At 29.7% G+C, this 23221-nt stretch overlaps 4 protein-coding genes across 5 annotated transcripts in view; 2 read left to right on the top strand and 2 right to left on the bottom strand.

Annotated features, from left to right (window-relative positions):
- Positions 1-1012: 1012 nt before the first annotated feature.
- LOC148283976 (glyceraldehyde-3-phosphate dehydrogenase) lies at positions 1013-3727 on the bottom strand. The gene is made up of 2 exons (XM_088242882.1): positions 3662-3727; positions 1013-2207 (listed from the first exon to the last, which is right to left on the bottom strand). Exon 2 carries the CDS (start codon positions 2194-2196, stop codon positions 1198-1200), a length of 999 nt encoding a protein of 332 aa, XP_088099008.1. The 5' UTR covers positions 2197-2207; positions 3662-3727; the 3' UTR covers positions 1013-1197.
- A 978-nt stretch (positions 3728-4705) lies between these two features.
- Positions 4706-7455, top strand: LOC148283975 (uncharacterized). Its single transcript, XM_088242874.1, has 2 exons — positions 4706-5201; positions 6622-7455. The coding sequence occupies exons 1-2, from the start codon at positions 5178-5180 to the stop codon at positions 7183-7185; spliced, it is 588 nt and encodes a 195-aa protein (XP_088099000.1). The 5' UTR covers positions 4706-5177; the 3' UTR covers positions 7186-7455.
- Positions 7456-9158: 1703 nt separating this feature from the next.
- Positions 9159-17140, top strand: LOC148283974 (sperm flagella and cilia-associated protein 2-like). The gene has a single exon (XM_088242871.1). It carries the CDS (start codon positions 11553-11555, stop codon positions 16656-16658), a length of 5106 nt encoding a protein of 1701 aa, XP_088098997.1. The 5' UTR covers positions 9159-11552; the 3' UTR covers positions 16659-17140.
- A 5287-nt stretch (positions 17141-22427) lies between these two features.
- Positions 22428-23221, bottom strand: part of beta4GalNAcTA (beta1,4-N-acetylgalactosaminyltransferase A) — a 95200-nt gene continuing 94406 nt past the window's right edge. For both annotated transcript variants that reach the window (XM_088242873.1, XM_088242872.1), the window contains one exon: positions 22428-23074. In XM_088242873.1, the coding sequence (XP_088098999.1) occupies positions 22942-23074 (133 nt within the window). In that variant the 3' untranslated portion in view covers positions 22428-22941. The remainder of the gene's footprint in view (positions 23075-23221) is intronic.

Raw genomic sequence — 23221 nt, 5'->3', positions numbered from 1 at the left:
GACGTGCTGAATAAAGTTGAGTTATTTAAAAATAAGTTAAAACTATTCTTATTTTATTTTTAAAGTCGATTATTTAATTAGTATTTTAATAAGAAAAAAAATATCCAATAAAATAATTCATAAATTTAAAATATCCTTCTTCTCATACTTACAGAATTGAAAACACCAAATTGTTAGTGCTTCAATAGATATTTTAAAAAAATATATATGTATATTTATATATTAATTTTACTTTTACCTCCTTAGTCCATACTCATATTATATACAAATGTACCACTTTGACATCACACTCCATGAGTCCTCACCCCGAGTCAAATCCTTTTCAATAATAATAATTCAGTATATTTTATATATTTTTATGTCCTTTAACCCACTTTTAATTGATGGTATTGTTTGTAATATTTTAAAATTTATTAGTAATCTTTATAAATTATGCATTAGTCGACAAATACAAAATGAATGCACATGAATTACATAATCAATGTGTATTTATTCTGAAAATTATTTTACAAATTCAGTACAAAAATACGTTAAATGAAAAAATATTTTATTTTGTTTGTAACTATGGGCTAGTGAAGTGACTATATCCATAAAAATTCATTAGATTTTATTACAAATATCATCACCCTGACTTGTAAATTCACAAACCGTCAAAAATGATATTTCGGTGTTTTCTATTGGTATATCAAATAATATATGTTTGTAAAATTTGTGCAGTGTTCCATTTTTGTTTTAAATATATTTGAAAAAAAATTCACTACCATTCGCTACTGAAGTTGAAACTGTTTCTACTTCCCCCTGAACAAAAGTAAGTTTGGGACTTAAAGTTTTACAAGTCAGGTGAACGATACGTGAGCGTGAGTACAGACTGGTAATCACAAGAAAATGTTAAATACTTTTGTCGAATAAGTTATTTAATACATGATAATAAATTATTAAGTAAATGAATAAAAGGCTTTGCCTTTTTATTTATCTATTTGGTACAGTGCATAAAATAAATAAAAAAAAATTATGTGATTAATGAAGTTTATTAATCGGTAATTTATCGGCAACAATGACTTATGATAAAATTAAAATTATTAGCATACAGATACAATGAATAGCGCCATCAAAGTAACAACAATACCTTCCGCTAGAACACCTATCAGAACTTAGGATGTGCTGGGTTGACTGAGACAATAATACTAAATAAATGCATTAATCCTTGGACTGCATGTACTTGATCAGATCAATCACTCTGCTGGAGTATCCGTACTCATTATCGTACCAGGTGATGAGTTTTACAAAGTTATCGTTGAGGGGAATGCCAGCGGCGGCGTCAAAGATTGAGGAATGGGTATCTCCGATGAAGTCGGACGAGACTACCTCATCCTCTGTGTAGCCAAGGATGCCCTTCAAAGGTCCTTCGGCAGCTTCCTTCACCTTCTGCTTGATGACATCGTAGGAAGCGGGCTTGCCCAGGCGGACGGTAAGATCTACCACGGAAACGTTGGCTACCGGGACTCTGAAGGCCATACCAGTGAGCTTGCCATTAAGGGAGGGGATGACCTTGCCGACGGCCTTGGCCGCTCCGGTCGAGGCTGGGATGATGTTCTGGGCTGCACCGCGCCCATCGCGCCACAGTTTTCCTGAAGGCCCGTCGACGGTCTTCTGTGTTGCGGTTGTAGCATGGACTGTGGTCATCAGACCTTCTACGATCTCGAAGTTGTCATGGATAACCTTAGCCAGTGGGGCAAGGCAGTTGGTAGTGCAGGAAGCATTTGACACAATCTTCATGGATGGATCGTAGGCTTCCAGGTTAACTCCGCACACGAACATGGGGGCGTCTGCGCTGGGGGCAGAGATGATGACTTTCTTAGCTCCGCCCTCCAAGTGAGCTCCGGCCTTGTCGATGGTGGTGAACACTCCGGTGGACTCTACTACGTAGTTGGCTCCCGCCTTGCCCCACGGGATGGCCTTGGGGTCGCGTTCGCAGAAGACTTGAATCTTGTTTCCGTTGACGACCAGGCATCCATCCTGAGCAACAACGGTGCCCTTGAAACGACCGTGAGTGGAGTCATACTTGAACATGTACACCATGTAATCCAATCCGATGAAAGGATCGTTGATGGCTACAACGGTTCCTCCGCGTTCCAGGGATGCCCTCAGCACCAGGCGCCCAATACGGCCGAAACCATTGATTCCGATATTAGACATGATTTATGAACCTGTAAGAAAATATCACGCTGTTATTATGTTACTATATAAGTAAACTATGATTCTATGCAAGTAAAAACATTTGGAATTATTTTTATTGATTTTACTACTCCCAGTATTATTTGTCTATTTATTCATAAAATTATTTTTGAAAAAAATTTATAGTAAAAATTAAGCCTGACCGAACCCATTTTCGGAAAATTTGTGTACAAATACAGCATTGTGTATTTTTTCTTTTGTTTCTAAAGTTTTCAATAGAACATGTTGAAATGTCCTCTACATGACCTGCTCTGACTGGGACAAGATTTGAATGAGATTCATTGTAATATAATTTTGCTAATTAAAATGGTAACAAAAAATATTTTAGTCTTATATATAAGAAGAAAATACTTGAAATACATGAATATAAAAAACATTGATGTAATAGTATTTACCGAAATAATGAATTATTTGTTATGCATTTAATTTCATTTTTACTCAAAGAAAAATTCAGGGTTATTATTACAAATAACCCTGATAATATACCCAGTATGTAAAATTTTGAATATGCCTAAATGTTTGTAGATGGATTATGAATTCTAACCCCTAGAAAGTTAATAAAAACTGATGTTATAAGATTTTTTTAAATACTAAAATAGGGGTTTGTGAACGGAAAGTTTGTATTAGTTTTTAAAAAGTAAATATTTATTTTACTATGACTTTAAAATTTAATTTAATATGCCTTCACTAATTTGACTAAAATTATCGTTAAATATTTCCAGAGTGTTACTAATGGAAACCTTTAATTTCATTGAAACTTGATTTTTATCTATAATATAATACTCAAATCGGTAAAATACAGAAACCAAACATTCATGTTTTGTTTGAATATTACGAACATTCTACATATAACGCAATTTTTATGTTTTATAATACCGAAATTTCATTTGTTAAATCTTATTAGAACTACGTACATCTTCTGACCGCCATATTAGGAAAAGGTGCGCCTTATAGCTTTGACATATTATTACACCGGAATCCAACTAGAATATCACACAACTGTAATTCATAAATTCTTGTAAAGCCTTTAGAAAATACATTAACTAACCGAAAAATCTATTCCGGCAATCGTTATATTCCACGTACCCCAGTGAAATAAGTTTCGAGGTCACAGAAAGGTCACGCCGAACAAAATACTTAACTCCGTAATATCTTAGATAACTATGTTAATATTACTATAAAATACTTTTAAGATATATTACAGAAGATGAAATGAACTAATAAATCTTATTAAAAACGAAAAAAAATATGTATAAATAGAAGGAAGTTGATATTGTGCAAATCTATTTCTAATGATTAAAAAGTACAGATTTGAAACTTAGATTACATAAAGATTGCATTAACCAATGTCGCTACCGTTTCTTATTAAACATTTTAAAGCTAAAAACGAATTTGAAAACAAATTACTAAGAATATATATACATACTGATTAGAACGCTGCGAGCACCCGAGAAAATGCGGCAAACCGACCGGTGACAAAAGACGAAGTGTCAGATGAAGGGCAAATTCGGCAAATTACACAATTTTCTTTTGACTTGCCGTAGGGATGGGCAGCTTTTGAATTATGAATAATCTGCGATGTTCAATAACTAGTTATAGGAATAATCGGCATAAAATGATTAGTATTATTAAAAATTGCCATTTTGGACAGTAGCCTTTGTTTTATTTTTAAATATTACAATGAGTATTATTATGATGTTATTTAAATACATGCAAATGCAACACGCCTAGGGTATATTTAAAAAGTATCCCTTTTTTATACAAAAAGCATTACATTCAATTGTGTTAGTACTTTAATATTCTGTACATATAATTATATTTTATTTTATGTTTTATAAAGTTAAATCATCTTGCTGTCTTTTTGAACGAATGTTTAAACACTTTGCAGTACAAAATTTTTATAATGGAATCAATTAGAATCAATCAAACAATCGAAAAAAAAAATTTGAACACCGTATTACTGAGTCATTTAAAAATGTGCTTATTTTAAAATATGGAGTTAACAAAATTTGGATGTGTGTTATGAAATGTAATAGCGAAATATTGTTAATTGATATAGCAAAAAAAATATTGGAAAATTTTCTGAATAAATTTAATGTAAATCCTTTTGATTAATTTCAGTAAATACCCTGATTTCATATTTGGGGCTAGACATAATAAATATACAAAAATAATATAATATGTAATAAAAACAGAGTCTCAAAACTTATTGTACAAGGAACCTAAACTATTTTTTTTTTATTCATTCTTAAGATATAATGGACTAACTTAATAAAGAATAAATAAATCAGTAAATATTCAATACAAAGAACCTTAATGTTTTAGAAGAAAAGTGAGAGTTGTGTAAAGTGAAAATTTGAATTAGTCAATGAGATATCAAATGCCCTCTAAATGTCTAGACTTACACATTCCCTTTTGATAAATGTTTATCATGTATGTTGTTCCACAAAATAATACAAATAATCGTAATTAACATTTTTGGCGCGTTTTGCAGCACATAACTTTAGGTTCTCTGCAGTTTCTTATTTATTCTATCCATTCGATGAATTCTATCATTCTATATTCTTTGTTTATATGCTGTGTTGTGGTCATGTCGTCGTGTAGAATATAGTCTCTGGTCACATTTGACGTATTTGCGTATCTGTGGTTCGTCTGTTGTGTTCGGGCTTCGAGCGTTCGAGATTTTTTGCTGAATTCGCGCTACTTGTTCGTGACTTGTCTTCCCCATCTTGACGTATTCAGGAAAATTAGACATATTAATTTTTATTGGTGGATAATAAGTAAACGTCACTACACTTTGATAAAAGAAGCGTATTAGTAAATTTATTTTTTAAGTAGGGAAATATTCTCAATGGGTACTATATTATTGTTTAATAAGAAATGCTAGGTTTATTGGACAAGGTTTTACTCAGTTTTATTTACGTGTAAAAAAATTACTGAAAATGTTCTGTAACAACTCGTCTGAGGTGAGATATTTTAAATAATTTATTTGTTAGTGTTATTTAAATATATTTTTTTTCCCAACTAGTAATAATTGACAATAATTTAGATTATCTGGAATAAATCTAGTCTTAGGGGCTTTTGTGATGTTTTTAGAATATTGTATATGAATTATTTTGGGTCTTAAAACATACTGTAAGTTTGAGTTGATAAGAAATGAAACATTCTCACTGACTAGCTCAAGTGTTTCTTGATAAAATGAAAATTATAGTTCATTGGATATTTTGCATTTAACTGATGATTGTCATATTCAAGTATCCCTTAAATGCAAGAAATAATAACATTTAGTATTTTCAACAATATTTTGAGTTTGTCCAAATTTTTGTAGACAAGGACTGGATTTAACTCCCTGGGGAGCTGTTTATATTAACATATTACAATAGAGATGAAGAACATTTAAGAGAAGGATCTCACCCGCATAAATAAAGGTTTCAGCTCTTTAACTTCACAAACATCGACAGATGAAAGAATTGAAGGAATATAGATGTTCAAATATAGGCAGAATGGTGAATGTTACACAGTGTGTAAAGTGGCCACTTAAACCAGCCATTGACAGGTCATAAGTCCTGTAGATGCCCGGACTTTTATATTACCTTCTCTTAAATGTTCTTAATCTCTATTGTAATATGTTAATTTAGTATTTTGTTTTTTAAATCTCATCCAAAATATGCATATAGTGTTACATGCAGATGTCTAGAAACAATGTAATATTATTTGATTTAAATCTCATCCAAAATATGCATATAGTGTTACATGCAGACGTCTAGAAACAATGTAATATTATTTGATTTAAATCTCATCCAAAATATGCATATAGTGTTACATGCAGACGTCTAGAAACAATGTAATATTATTTGATTTAAATCTCATCCAAAATATGCATATAGTGTTACATGCAGACGTCTAGAAACAATGTAATATTATTTGATTTAAATCTCATCCAAAATATGCATATAGTGTTACATGCAGACGTCTAGAAACAATGTAATATTATTTGATTTAAATCTCATCCAAAATATGCATATAGTGTTACATGCAGACGTCTAGAAACAATGTAATATTATTTGATTTAAATCTCATCCAAAATATGCATATAGTGTTACATGCAGACGTCTAGAAACAATGTAATATTATTTGATTTAAATCTCATCCAAAATATGCATATAGTGTTACATGCAGACGTCTAGAAACAATGTAATATTATTTGATTTAAATCTCATCCAAAATATGCATATAGTGTTACATGCAGACGTCTAGAAACAATGTAATATTATTTGATTTAAATTATTTAATGACAATTCTTGATGGAATTCCATTGTAATGATGTAATATTACATAGTTGTTATTAATATAAGTACTGACAGTTTTTTACATTTTATTTGTCAGGAATCAGGGGAATCATCCTTGCCTGGATTAAACAATTTAGATTCTGCTCTTCATGAACTCGGTATGCTCAGCACAATCACAGACTCCAGAAATCAGTACCTGCAAGAGGTGAGAAGAAAAAGTTTTGGCAGCAAACCAAATACATACTTTCGACGGGATGTTTCGAGCCACCCTGATGTAGGTATCATACAAATAAATACAAGATACGTTTCAAATGTAACTATTGGCCTTCGTATGAAAAGAGCCACCAATAACCGGACGATTCCTTATTCAGTTCCGGAGAGAAATAGAACTAAAAGCGAGAACTCTGAAGCCTTGAATACTGAACAAAAAGGAACATTAGAAGTTCCACTCACTCAAGATATAAGAATGGATGATTCCTCTTCTTATGTCTCCGTATTAGATCCTAAGATCAGTAATACTCTGGAACGTGCGAAGCAACCGTCGCTGAAGAAATCCCGATCCTTAGAAAACGTTAGGGTCGAAAACATCGATGCATCTCAACCATCACATGAAATGGAATTTGTATCCAGTAGGATACAAAAACTCAAAGTTATGGAATAATTTTTGTGATATTTAGTGTCTAATTATTTATACCTAGGGTCTAAATAAGAATTTAAGTATTTTAATATTAAATGTTTTGTTTTTTACAAACCATCCTTAAGTGGATGGGTTTCGTAATTAAAAAAAAATGGTTTGTCAATTTATGTTCAACATGTCTTTACACCATTAAAAAAATTGTAATACCTATAAAATATTGTCCAATATGTGATATCAAAAACTAAGCATTAAATACATGTTTTTAAATGTTAATTAATAAAATGTACCTAAAGATACTTTTTATTGAATTTATCTATTACCAGCTCTCAAATTAATTCTGTGAGGAGAAAAAAATTGTTTTGCTTACCTAACAATTCATACTGACTATCAACAATGAGTATATGTCAAGCAATATTCATTTACAAATTGAGGAGAACTAATAAAATATTCGCTATTCTTATTAGTTTACCTCAATTAATGAATCAAATATTGTCCTAACTTTTCCATCCAATGAGCTAATCCTTTGGTAGTTTTCTGTCAATTATTATTTTTGATAACTTCTAAAGTGCTTTTTTCATAATATAATATTTTTTACATTATGAAAATAGCACGACTCAAGGATTTTAATTTCACTTAAAATTCAAGTAAAACTTTTTAGTAAAACAAAATATTTTGTAAGCTCATGCTATGGGTTTATTCAAATGATTTAGCAAAAACATCACTTCACTCTCACAGTTTTGCACTTCTGCTGGGACAGCATTCCATGCTATAGGAACTGCGACTGTAAATTCACCGAATTTAATGCGCTGGTTGCTTAAGTTTTATTGGGGCTTTTAAAACAGACTGTAGGCAAATTATTAGATTTTTTTTAGATCTGAGTAGATACCATAACAATAATCGACTTTAGATAAAAACATTTATTGATTGACGAGCGGCATCAACGAGCAAAATTTTGCAAATGAAAGGTAGGAGCCAACTGCACAGACCACAAGTCAACCTCAATAGTCTTAATAATGGTCCAAGTGATGTAAAGAGGCTAGGCGGACAAAGCGCGGGCGAAGAAAAATAAAAGGCGATGTTATTTGTCAGAGTTCACTACTTTATTTATTCCAAAAGTATAATAGTACCATGCGTTGTGTCCTAGCGAAGCACCCCTATTCAGCCCGTATTGTCCCCATCACTCCCGGCTCACACAGACAGGTTCTTTTTAAGACTGCACACATTTTTCAACAGGAAGTTTCATACTATATTTGCCTCGGTAAGCGAAGGTCAGAACTGAAAGCGAACCTTGTTCTTTATTGAAGGTTCAGCACTTAGCCAACAGGTACCACCGGGATTCCTAGCTAGGGCTCTCTACTTCCCCGCATCCGGAATATCATCCATAGTCCGGAACACCATTGGGGAATGAAAACCTCGGTATGCCGATTGCCTTACCGAAAATAGAAGAATGATGGTCAATATAATTAACCTGGGAGAAATAACTTTTTCTAGTATTTTTGATACGGTGGTAAGATTAAAAATAGGGCAAAAATCAGAAAGAGCTTTCACATCTAGTTGTGTATTTTTGAAAAGTGGTCTTTTAGCTTTCTTTATGGGTTTTCAAACAATACTAAAAAGGAAAGAAATAGATTAATCAAACCGTGAATTACTACTTATGGCCTGATAAAGTCAATAAAAAACAAACAAAGATTTTTTAAACTAACCAAAAAATATCCAAATAATAATAAAATTATAACTGACTACAAAATATACAGAAATAAACTTACCTCAATAATCAGAAAAACTAAAGAGAAATATTTTCAAGAAAAAATTTAGAAGCCGGACATGATTACAAATGTTTTTGGAGTGTTATTAACAATATTGATTCCAAAAAAAAGAGTACATCTTCTATCAAAAACGTTTGTAACAATTCAGAACTGATTGAAGTAGAAAAATATTTTTTTAAATGTGCTGACATTTTTAATGACTATTTCTCTAATGTTGGCAGAAATTTAGCAAACAAAATTAATAAATCTCAAAATTTCACTAGTAAAAATAACAGTAATCAAATGATCAATTGTAAATTCTCAGATTTTGAAACAATTGGCGAAAAAGACGTGGAAAGCATAATTAAAAGTCTGAGAGTGTCAGCTAGTCCAGGATATGATAGAATCAGCGTTAAGACCATTAAAGAAATTTGTAAAGAAATAATAAATCCTATTACTTATATAATAAACAAAAGTTTAGAGAAAGGATCGTTTCCCACAATTTATAAAAAATCTGTAGCTACACCAATATACAAATCTGAAGACTCAACAAATGTTACCAATTATCGACCAATATCTGTTAAAACAACTTCAACAAAAAAAAATTCCTTCAGAAAATTTTTTTACTAAATTCACATCAGTATGGTATTTAAAGAAAATACAAGCACACAAGATGCTTTAGCTAAATTAACTTTGATCATTTATAAAAGTCTTGACAATGGTGATAAATGTTGAAGTATTTTTATTGACTTAAGAAAAGCTTTTGATAGTACATCTCACGACAAACTAATTAATAAATTGATTCAAATTGGTATTTGTTAAATGTTTTATCTTGGTTTTAAAGTTACTTAAGAGAACGTCAACAGATAGTGAAACTTAATGACACTTTTAGTAATAAAATAATCTGTTCAGATTTTGGGATACTTCAAGGAAAAGTAATTGGACCTATTTTATTTATTATAAATGTTAATAATATTTTAAATATACAGAATATGAATGGTGATATAATTTCATATGCTGATGATACCGTACTCATTATAAGGGGATCTTCATGGGACGAAGTAAATTTAAAATCAAATATAGATATTAATTAATTAAAAGAATGGTTCGATGACAATATTTTGTCTCTGAATATTGAAAAAACATATTACATCACTTTTACATTGAAAGGACAAAATATACCTCGTATAAATATTTCTATCTCCACACTACAAAATGCAATGAAGGATATCAATTTCATAATGATAATTGCCTTCAAATCACTGAAAAAATAAGCATAAAATATTTAGGCATTATAATTGATAAAAATATCAAATGGAAGGAGAAAATAAATAATATTGTAAATATAATATATGTATTTATTAGATTATATATGTATACTTATATATGTATTTATTAGATTAAGGAATATATTAACCATCGAAAAATTAAAATCAATTTACTTTGCATTAGCCCAATCCATATTACAGTACGGACTAATCAGATGGGGTGGTGCTTTTAAAACAAACATTTTACCGGTCGGAAAAACCATCTACTTTTCCCACTGTTCAATTATTTAAAAAATTTAAGGTTTTAGATATAAAATTGTCATATAAAAAGAATTGTTTGCTTTAAATACATAAAGACAAAATAAATAGTAGTATTTCTAGGTCACAAAACGTAAGTACGCGACCTAGAACAGGTGGTAATATCCTAATTCCCAAATTAAAAACAACTACAGCACAACATCATTATACTTACAGAGGAATATTTTTCTTTAATCGAATGAACAAAGATAGTAAAAAGTACAGTCGGGAATGCAATATATTTAAGAAAGAAGTGAAAAATTACATTTATAATTCTTCTTTATGTAGCACTGATTAAAAACACCATTTCTATATTTTTTTTGTAATTTATATATGTTATCCTAAATTAAAATAAAATAAACTATTGTAGACGTCACTCCCCATTATGTACAGAAGAATTGTTTATTTCTTTTACGTAATGGAAAACGTTAATGTAAATATATGTATTTAATTAATGTAAAAAATTATATTTAGGAATAATATTGTATCTTTATTTGTTATCTTAATTAAGAAAAGAAAAAGAATCCATTAAAACAAGAGCTCATTGAGCTAATTGATTTTGAACTGTTTAGTTAAAAAACTGATTAAGTTTACAATTTAAATAGTACAAAATGAAAAAGTCAAAACTTGTTTCCCTTTAATAAGTTAACGGAAATGTTCAGTGTTAGACCAAATTTGAATATGAATAACTTTTTTCACCAGAATATCAAATATCCATTGTGAATTTTAATTTCTGTTGATCTGTATTGGATCTATTTCAAAGCCTGTATCGTGATTCAGTTGAACTAATGGAATAAAGAACAAAGCCAGCTATTTTACAACCAATGAAAATAATAATTGTTTATTATGAATTTTGAAAATAACTTTATTTGTTGGCCATTAAAAAATACAAATTAAGTATATTATAATGAATGTCATTTTGAGCCGAAAACATGTGAGTTTGGCCTTCTATGGTGGCCATTTTTTTTTTCTTGTCTGGGACTTGCTTATTATATATTATTGGTATATCTTTGAGGGATCATACTAGACAAAAAAATATTCCATTTTTAAATAGTGTTTCATTGTCCATGAAAATTCATAAATGACATGTTTTAATTTTCTAAATTGTAAAATGACTTCAATTTTGAAAAAATGGCTTTCCATGAGACTTGGTGTATCTTTTAACTGGAGTCCAGAAGACTTTGGTATGGCAGTTCGAGATGGAGTATTAATATCCCAATTACTCAAAAGCTACAATGTTATTTCAGCTGAGAAAAATAATTCTATAGTGTGTTCAAATGACATAAAATTGATAAAAAATAATTTACTTACAATAAATGATTGGTTAAAAGAAATCAACATTGATCTTAATACAGATGATATAGAAAACATAGCTCAAGGCACAGGTTCAGTAGCTCTTAAACTCTTTTACCAAATGTTTTTAGAATTAGATGGAAAAGATAGATTCTATTTCATTACAAAACAAACTATTGGATCAGTTAAAAGCGATAGTTTGGTGCCAACACTTACACCAGTTCAATCGTTTGTTCCAATTAGTAAAACAACTATCAAGAAAAATAAAGGCCAACCATCTCAAGAAGCTTTAGAAAAAACAACTAATGATAGAGTAGTTAGTGAAACCAGAACTTTGCAGCACTCCCAAGAAAAAAATGAAAAAACAGTATGTGCAGCGCACAATTACACATACGGAGAGTTGAGAAAATTAGAAGAGATAGCTAAAGAAAACATGAAAAATGTAAAGTTAATAAATAAAAGCCGCGCTCAACAGTATAAAAACAAACTTGAAGATGTAAAAAAAGAAAAAATTGTATCAACAGATTTTCTAGCTAGCACAGAAAATACAATTTTAGAAAAAATGCTTACCCAATGCAAATTAAAAGAAGATGCTAAAAACAAAGATAAAAAGTTAATCTCCTTGGCATTTCAAGAAAAAAAAATGTCCGAAAACTTACTTAAAGCAAAACACGAGATGACTCTTGTAGTAAAAAATAGAATTAATCAGCAATTGGAAAGAGAAAAAGTATGTCAAATAAAGTTTTCTACGGCTATGGATGACTTGAAAAATCAGATTAAACAGAAGTCCAAGCAAGTTGAGTTTGAAAAAGAAATAATTTTTTTGTTCAGCGAAAAACTTCATTTAAAGGAGACTAAGAAAAATTTCTGCGAAACTTTTAAAATTTGTAAAGACACAATTTCTGCTATTTTATATTTTACATTTCAGTTGATTGATTTTAAACAGATGTCACCTGAAAGTGAAATACCAATAATTTATTTACACGAATGGAAAACATTGCTAATTAACGGGGATTTCGAAAAGATGTCAACAGGTGTAGAAAATATAGAGCAAGTAAGAGAAGAGGAAAGATGCATACTGGATGAAGAAGAATTTGTGAATTATATTGAGAAATTTGGGTCATGGAATGTAGAATTACCATCTGATGGTAATATTAATCAGTGTGAATACCTTGAATCTCAAAGTCTCTACATTTTAGGCTGTATTTTGCAAAAACTTTTGGCAGCAAAATATCCAACACCTCAGTATCAGTATCAAGATCCGCTCCCTTCCAAAAAAGTTGCTTCAATTTTATTAAATGCTAAAGATGTATCTGAAAACTTAACCTTTGTAGATCTTCTTTCCGAAAAGAATATTTTTATCATTCACATTAATGAAGCTATTAAATTTTGTTTAGATGAATACAAAAAAGAACTGATTGAGTTTGATGAAATGAACACAGACTTTAAGGCATTTGAAGTATCACTAAACACATCCAGAGATGATAAATCTTTTGTCAATTTGGAGGAATCAGAATCAACTGTAATTGAAAATGTTAAAATTGCTAACAAACATTCACAAACACCCAATAAATTACCGTTGGTTGACACATATTCCATACCTGCCTTGTTAGGAAATGCGGCTTATGAATGCTTGAAAAATGGAGATTTTATATCTGATGATTTATTGGCATCCATCACTGTTGAGTTTTTGAGATACAATGTTCATTTTGATGGATGGATTCTTATTGATTACCCTAGAACTTTTATGCAAGCGAAAATATTAGAGGAGAAAATGTCTGGTTTGCCGATAAATATAAAACCAGAGTACATGGGTGGAACCAAATATTCAAAACTTCAAGAGCAAAATATTGACAATTCAGGTGGTAATATGAGACAGTCATTTCAATCAAGAATTATTCCAAAAGTAGATAATACTAAAGTTAAGAGTGAAGAAACTGCAACATTTTTCACTACATTTATGATGTTAAAACAATCTCTTTGTATTGCTAATGAGAACTTCATTTGGAAACTAACGGAAGAAAACTCCACTTTGATTGAGAGGTTTTATGCTGATCTAGGTATAAATTATAGCATATATTATGAACGATTTGATGAAACCACTATAGAATTCATAGTTCAATATGTAACTGGAGAAATTGGTAAGAACGCTGAAACATCTCAAATTGTTTCTAAATCTAATGCTGAAAGTCAACAGTTCATGGCAGAAAATTCAAAAATTATGCTTCTGAAAAATGAGCTTATTATAAATGAAAAATCAAACAGTATTATAATAAGTGAAAAAATTTCTGATATTAAAGAAGAAGAAAAAACAAGTGAAGGAAAATTATTGACTGAAAATTTTTCAGAAAGCTCCAGTGACGAGAATAACTTTTTTACCTATATCAATATCCCTTTAGTTAATAATATTTTAGTTTATCTCGCATCTGTATGGGAGGCAAATGAACAAGCTTATGTAAATGACCTTAAAGACTTGTTTAATGCTAAAAGGACAGTTTTCACTGAATTGATACCCTATGTTTCTTACGTCCGTAAAAATCTAGTCTATCCCACACTGGTTAATACTACGGCAGATGATATTGTAACATGTTTACAAAAAGAATTAAATTCATTAGATGTTGCAATGCTCAGTAACCCAGTTATAAAATCAGATATGTATTGCAAAGTCAAGGAAATGCAAAATGAATTATTACATATTTCTGAGGTAAAAATGGTTGCGTTTGAAGAGAAAATGCAGAAAATTTTAAAAGAGGATTGGCTTAGTAGGAATTTATTAATATTGACAAATTGTTTTGTGAGTATTATGGAAGTAGAGCTAAACAGAACACAGGAAACATTAAAATTAATATCAAATTATTACGATGCTTATTTTGAAAATGATCTCAACAAAGATGAGTTGAATGCTTTTAATCTTTTGAAATTATCCTCAGGGTTTTCTAAAATTGGAGAAAGTGAAATTAAAAGCCAAGAAAGACTAGTGGAAAACAGCAACAATGAGGGAAATAATTTTAATGTGGATTTTATTGCAGTATACAACTTACAGACTGCTTTGCAAAATGAGGGTGAAAATACGGATGAGAATGAAACTGTGAATGAGAAACATTTATCAAATAATGAAAATCCATTTTGTGTGTTTCTTCAATCGTCAAAATTGTCTGCTGAAACATATTTAGAATGTCTTCATTCTTTCTACAAGACATTAACAGATAAAGAAAAATCCAAATTATTTAATAATGCTAAAACCAAAACCAACTCTAAACCAAAGAGACAATCTTTATCTAAAGAAAAAATTAATTCAATTGGTTCGATGGAAATCAATCCTACAGATGTAATAGAAGAGTGGGATAGTATAAATATTGGAGAAATTTGTCGATGCAAGAATCGATTGAAAATAATATACTTAAAAGGAATAGACATACTGTCTCAGTGCATAAGGTTTATAGTAGAAGCACTTCGCAATATGAGCCAGGATGCAGAAAGCATTCATAAACAAGAAATAAATAAAATAACCATGGTTTACGGTTTGTTTAATTTGGCTATAGAAAAAGAATACCTTATTTCATATAAGCTAAATTTCCAATCTCCAGATTTTGAGAATACCATGGAAAGGGCGTGGAATTTAATTATTGAAAAGGATTCGCTTAGGTTTGTAAAAAGATGTGACTTTCCTGTGGGAGAATTGGCCAAGCTGCAACAAAAACTTATGACTATTGCTAAGAACTGTAGTATTCCAAAAAAAACATTAATTATACTTTTACAAGACTTTTTCATTATGAAACAAATAATGAGTCAATCGCCTCATTCTTCATATGATTGGAATTACCTTGAACCTGATGACTTTTATATTATTGTAAATCATATATATGGAGATATAAATTATGTGGATTGGAGACATTTTCTTATATTATGCTTGGACATAAAGTTCCCTGAACAGTCAAATCTTTTAGATTTACGAAATAAGTTTATGGAATATGATACAAATAAAAATGAAACTATTGATCGGGAAGCCTACTATCAAGTAATATTATGGTTTGAACCAGAAGAAGGATGCAAGGATAATCATCATATTTTGCGCTGTTGTTTAATAAAAGAATTTTTGTTTTTGTTGTTCGAAGTTTCTGCAGATATACTGAACTATTCCGCATTTTTATTAACATTCTGTAAAATGGAAAACCCAGAAGATGGTTTCCGAAAAAGTTTGAGTTTAGCTTTGGGTAAACCTATCAGCAATGATGTAGAGAAATGCAAATCTTATGAAAATACTACACTAGTGAATTTTAAATTGAAACGTGAGTTACATCGAAATGTAGTTTTATATGCCGAGAGTCTAGTAAGCTCTATTGTTGATTATACAATAAGAAAGTGCAGTGATGTGAATATTTCTGATATCATAACTCCAAAGACTTCAGAATGTTTTAATAAAAAGTTCCTCGGTTCTATTTACGTAAAAAACAAACAAATTATTGGAAAATCATCCAAAACATCTCATTTAACAGTTGATTCAGAAAACTCGCGAAATTCTTCATCTCAATCAGTTAAAAGTAAAAACACAAAGTCAAAAAGTGTTACTATAGTAGACACAAAAAGCGAAATAATTATCTCTGATGTTGAAGTATATCTAGTATCTGAAGATTTGGTGAAAAGAGTATTGCTAGCATCTCTGCCTTGGAATTGCAGAATAGAATTCGCTGATCCATATTCAGACATAATAACTGGGCTGAGTCAAACATTCGTAGAATTAAAATGTGGTTTAGAATCTGACTGTGTATTTGTGCATAGATTGCTTCAGCATCAATTTATAAAGACTTTACTTCACACAATACATACATTTAAGGTGGTTAAACCTTGTAGTATCGCTACAGAATTAATTTTAGACAGAAAAAATGCATTTTGAATTATTTTACAGTATTGTTATACAGAACAATGTTATTTTTATCTACTTTCCATTTATAAACAAACTTTTACAGTTTTTCTTATTCAAATTTTGTACAGCTACCCCTAGACTCATGCCGCGATGTATCCGTGATATCGGGTTCATGCTTATTCACGGCGTGAATAGCTGGCATAATATATAATATATGTATGTATTTTGAATAAATTATTACAAACTAAATTTTGATGTTCACATAGACATCACTGGGTGCCTTGACTGTTGTTAGTTATCAATAAAAAAATTATTCTTGTTTATCTTGAGTCTTAAAACCTTGACCATCATTTTGACCATAAATATCAATGGACGGTGAAATCTGGCAGGTGTAGATGGAACGAGCAAGGCCTGGAGGCCTGTTTAGGTTCACCAAAATGTCCTTTCTACGGTGGTCATGGGTTGTTTATTACTGTTTAAATGATTTGTTTGCTTTTGTTCATTGTGATTTGTTTTATGTTCTGTTCATAATAAAGAATTGCCAGTTTTAAGACCAATCATTAACCCACTGTCAAATGACTTACTAGAAGTAAATAAACCGTGTCAGCTTAATTAATTTAAGTCAATCAAATAACTGAAATCGGAGAGGAATATTATAAGTACCTATGTAAAAAAAAAGCAGTTTTGCTCCATCATATTCCTTTAAAGGTTTAGTTGTTACAGTCAAACATAGATGATCGTCATTATAATTAACCTTTTTGATCATAACAAATATTTCTGTATTAAGTTTTTCAGGCTTTATTAATTGGTATATTGTCGGTGATACTGCAACACCGTATAACTATCATTTAAATTTTTTGGCAGGGGAACCTAAAAAACGTTGTTATTATATTAATTACGATTTTAATCAACCAAAAATAAAAATATCAGGAAAACTATCGTTATTTAGAGTAAAAATAGCAATAGTTTAAAACAAATAACTATTTATAACGAATTTATTGCAGTATCACAGATGACATGCTAAATTAAATTATTAAATATCAAAAGTAATAAAACAAAATAAAGAATTGACTGTATACTTAAACTTGCAATTTACTGAAAATATTGAAATAATAAGTGGGGTTATTATGGCAGGTAAATATAAAAATATTTTTTTAGTAAAGTTTTTGTAAAATATGATATTATTTATTTATCTTTATGATTTTAGGTGTCACAATAATTACAATATGAGAATAGTAGCGTATAATATGACATAATATAGTAGTATAGAAGCTATGAATATATTGTTGAGTTTCTGGAACAAGTAGGTAAATAAGATGTCTTCATACCTGGTATCAAATAACCTTTGTTTAAAAAGTAAATAAAAATATTCCATATTTTAACCAATACAAAAAATAATATCTTATAACAATTAACTTGCTGTTTTATTTGAATTGTTGATTTGGGATAAGTTTTTAACGTTAAAAGTGCAATATCTCACAACTAGTATCAACAAATGTTAGCTATCAACTTGTTTCAGGAAACCGACAATATTAGGTACTATGTCACATAATGCAGTGAAATAAAATATTTTATAGACAATATTCAGGCAAAGTAGAAGCATTTAACGAAATTGGAATATACATATTTGATAATCAAACAGACTGCCTGCTAAAGAAATGATACATAACAATAAAAAAATTGAGATTATAGTACAAACAGAAACTTTAAAATTTAACATTATATATAATATGTATATATGTATCAACTATTTTCAACAGCCTAAAATACAGACTTAAAATACAAGACCCAAAGTTAAAATAAAATACAAGATCTTGTAACTAATATAAATTTAATTACAAACAAATTAACAATCAACGAGTAAAATTTACAAATAAAAGTAAATGGCAAATGCTGGAGACTTTTAAACTCATATCACATTTGACTAAGTACACATAATAAATACATAATATATATTATTATGGAATACAACAATTTATATAGGTAACATATTATTTGGTCACAGCCAATTCTAATAAATTGATATGAGCATCAAATTATTGAATATTATCAGGAATATGATAAAAATTATATCCTCTCATTGGTTTTCTAAAGTAACAACTAAAAGTCATACAACATTTAAGCCCATTGCAGGTGAAGTGAACCAACTTACAAAATGGCCAAACTTTTGTTTTATTTATTTAATACTTCATAAACATACATAATACAATTAAATTAACAACGTATTCCTCACTGGAAAAACTCGTGCCTAGGAAGACATTTCAGAATTTCGATTTATTTATTTTTTATTCAAAGTTTTAAAACTCTATGAGCTTTTTGTATATTTTTTTACTAAACTGTATTGATATTTTTGATCTATATAAATGTTTTGTACAGAAAGAACCAGGGTTGGATTATACTGATCATAGAATCAACTTTATAGTGTCAGTTAGTACACTTCAACTGCAATGGGCTGATTTTGTGTAAATGTTATTAGTGGATGTTTAAAACACTGGAAAAGATAAATTTTTCAAAATGAGATTTGAATGTCCTCTTGGTAAAAAAAATAAAATGATTTTTGTAGAAATTAATGAATCGGTCAAAAATATTTTGAGTATGCCTAAATGTTCATGGATAAAGGCTAGATTTATGGATATAAGCCCTGTAAATACCTAGACTTCCATATTACCTTCTCAAAAATGTTTTCCCTCTCTGTTGCAATAAATGTGGACTAAAATAATTGAGTTTTTATTGAGTAGTTGGAAACATAATTTAGTGATGAAAATCATTGATATTTGATATTATAATTAAAAAATATGCCTTTAAAAACATCCATTTTAATCTTTCTTTGTTATTTGAAATTGATTCTATATGGTGTTTAAAATTTATATTAACGATATGATTATGATCATGGAGCAAAATGTGTCTAGCATACAGGCAGCCTTTCTCTTTGAAGAGACAATATTTTATGAACATATAATTAGCATACAATAAAGTTATTAAAATCCATAAAGAACTGTAGTCATACCTGAAAGTTTAAATATTGAAACATACCATACCCAATTACATAGTATTATGATCAATTTTACTAAAATAAAATTTTACATTACAATTCGGCCTCAAATCTGAAATTACTAAAAGAAAATACAAGAGGAGTGCAAATAAACAAACAAAAATATTTATTAGAATAGTTATGTATAGATTCAGTTGAATAATTAAGAAACCCATTTTAAAATCAATTTTTCAATATCATTGTACATAACTTATAAATACATTTTATAAAATATGTATACAATATTTGAATCTGTCCAAATGTTCATAGACAAAAGACTGGATTTCACCCCCTCGGGGGTCATTAAGATTAACGAATTACAACAGGGATGGAGAATACCTTAAATAAGGGAATATGGAAGTCAAGGCATTTACAGGGCTTATGACCTGTCATTGTCTGGTTTAAGTGGCCACTTTACACACTGTGTAACATTCACAATTTTGCCTATGTTTGAACATCCATATTTCTTCAATTCTTCCATCTGTTGATTTTAGTGAAATTAAAGAGCTGAAACCTTTATTGTTGTGAAGAGATTCATCTGACTGAATTATTTCACATACTAGGCAACGCCTGAAAACCATTTTTTTTTTTTTTTTTCCCTTCCTTATATATTCCCTTATTTAAGGTATTCGCCATCCCTGTTGTAATTCCAGTCTTTCCAATAAATCCAGTCTTTTGTTTATGAACATTTGGACAGACTCAAATATTGTAATGAAACCAACTGGCCCAAGAAGAAGTTTAAAAATTGAAAAATTGTTTTCAGGCGTTGCCTAGTATGTGAAATAATTCAGTCAGATGAATCTCTTCACAACAATAAAGGTTTCAGCTCTTTAACTTCACTTCACTAAAATCAACAGATGGAAGAATTGAAGAAATATGGATGTTCAAACATAGGCAAAATGGTGAATGTTACACAGTGTGTAAAGGCCTCCGTGGTGTAGTGGTCAAGACGTTTGACTCACGCACGGGAGGTTCCGGGTTCGATTCCCGGTGAGAACACAAAAATTAAAATGTGATTTTTCTCAAGCCTGGGTGCTCTGTGATGTAATTCACCACTCTAATTAGGCCTCCTGGCCTGTTGTGGTGCAAAAAAAAAAAAATGTAAAAAGTGGCCACTTAAACCAGCCAATGACAGGTCATAAGCCCTGTAAATGCCTTGACTTCCATATCCCTTATTTAAGGTATTCTCCATCCCTGTTGTAATTTGTTAAATATGTATACGTTCGCTAATTATGCAAATGCGTGCTGGGTGTTTTTTTAGCAAATTTGACTCATTTTAGAGAATTATTGTTACATAATTAAAGCCTCAAATTGGTGAAGATCACTATTAGGTACACTACAAATAATTGAATGCTAATAATAATAATACAATCTTATTTAATATTAAACGAAAGCTGTGTATCTATTACATTTGGGCTAATATGATTTCAATGATGTATATATTGTATATAAATAAGGAAATATAACGACAAGGAACAATAGTGAGGTACTGAAATATTTCATTTTATAAGTAAATAACATTGTCATTTGAATTAAGATTCATCGTGTTATTTATTTCAGAAAAAATAACACTATTTTTAAAAACAAAATTTTCAGATTTATTAAAATACAGTTCATTTAAAGTTAGTATTTTTTTTTTGTATTGGTGGAGATACGTAGGTACAAACTATTATAATGTGAAAACATCTACACACACAAACACGATTTATTAAAGAGTGTTGATCAGTTAAAAAAAAAAGATCTATTTAATGTTTGGTTTAATCAAATAAACTGTTATTGTTAATTGAATCGGCATTTACTTCGTAACACTTCATTATAAATTATTATAAAAATAAACTGTTCACTAAGACGTAAAAAAAATCACATAATTAATAGTACATGATTATTTTCTTCAGATCTCTGTTTTTTGCAACAAAAAATAAAATAAATAATTTTAATAGTAAGTAATATCTCAATTCATAATTATCATTGGTTGGAAATACACATAATTTTAAGTTATTATGGCCACCTGTTTAGTAAATAATATAATATTTAAAATATAAATTATAGAAATACCTATACACTATAAATGTAAAAATATAGGAAAGAGTTAACAACATGATAAGCTGCATTAAAAAGATCTTTAAAATACAATAAATTACAAATTGAGAAACATCAAATGTAAAAAAACTTGTGTTACATGCTATTTTAGGTAGTAATATATTTATGTACATATATAAACAAATTGACAAAATAATACGATGACATGTACAGAAATAATTTTTGCACAAACAATATAATGTTTTTATTTTTATATTTAAAGTTCCTTATTAAAATAGTAAAAAATAAAACATATACTGACATTGACGCAGATTACTCTAAGAAAGGAACAAAATCTGATTTCAGTCAGCTTCGAAAACCTTATGATAAAAAAGTGTTTTTTTATAAATTTTTATTGTATTCGTCCATGAAAATATCCTTTACAAGTGTTATGCTTTAAAAAATGTGTATAATCAAAGCAAGCACTTTCGGTTGAACACGTTAAGTATTTCTTTCATAAGTGAAATTCTAAATCTACTAATATTGACAGCTACATGATAAATATTTCTAATATATATTAAAATTGAAGATTAAGGAACTAGGACAATATTTTTATTTTATTTTATTTGAATAAATAAAATTATTTTAATGAGAAATCATGATTATATTATTCATAATTATGTTCATCTGTAGTGAGTTTTAACGTTTATCCTCTATGAAATCATTTCCCTATAGAAAAAGTTTTAGAATTATGTATGTACATTGGCACAATCCATTTCTCTTTATTTTGTCCATCTAAATTCACTACATAAGTTCAACAAACAATTTTTAATTTGACAATGGAATGACTATATGATTTGTTTTTTAGCATATTAATTAAATAAGTGCTATGAAATATAATAATAAAAAAGGGTAAGGATCCACATACTTATTTGTCGTATCAAAATTCACAGCTTTAATAAAAATGTCTACTAAAACTTTGTTACATATTAAAATCCACGCACAGGATATGTTCATAATTATGACGCTTTTACTCAGTGTAGCAATTAATTGTCAGGCTTTGGGAAACACATTTTGGCGGCCATTACTGACTGCAATCTTGCCATAACTTTAATTGTAGCTTTGCCATCGCTTACATTTATAGTTCACTTCACCACTTGTTGGAAATTTGAGGTTCCTGTCATGTTGACATTGTGGAGCAAGGAAGCGGGTAAGGTGGGGCCAAGTGTGTTACCCGAACCATAACTTGGCCAGGACCCCCCATCAGCTGGGAGGGTGGAGTTCCACAAGAAGCTGTGTGTAGAGGCGGTGGAGGTTGCTCTCCACCAGTCGATATTGGAGACTGTTCAGTCCGTCTGTTTTGAACACTCCCTTTCCCCTCATCAAGAGATTATATCTGAAAAGTACGCACATTTAAAGTAGAATGCAGGATACATTTCATATTATTAATAATATTTAAACAGGTTGTGGTACAGTGGTAGTCTCGCGGACTCTAGATCAGGAGGTCCGAAGGTTCAAATCCCGCTTTATCATGACTTGTTTT

Source organism: Micrasema longulum, unplaced genomic scaffold (genome assembly GCF_059751315.1).
Source record: "Micrasema longulum isolate JH-2025_06_02 unplaced genomic scaffold, ASM5975131v1 h1tg000173l, whole genome shotgun sequence".
In the NCBI taxonomy this organism is placed as follows: Eukaryota; Metazoa; Arthropoda; class Insecta; order Trichoptera; family Brachycentridae; genus Micrasema; species Micrasema longulum.
Note: the sequence above shows the minus strand (reverse complement) of the source record. Positions and strands in the feature narration are given on the sequence as shown.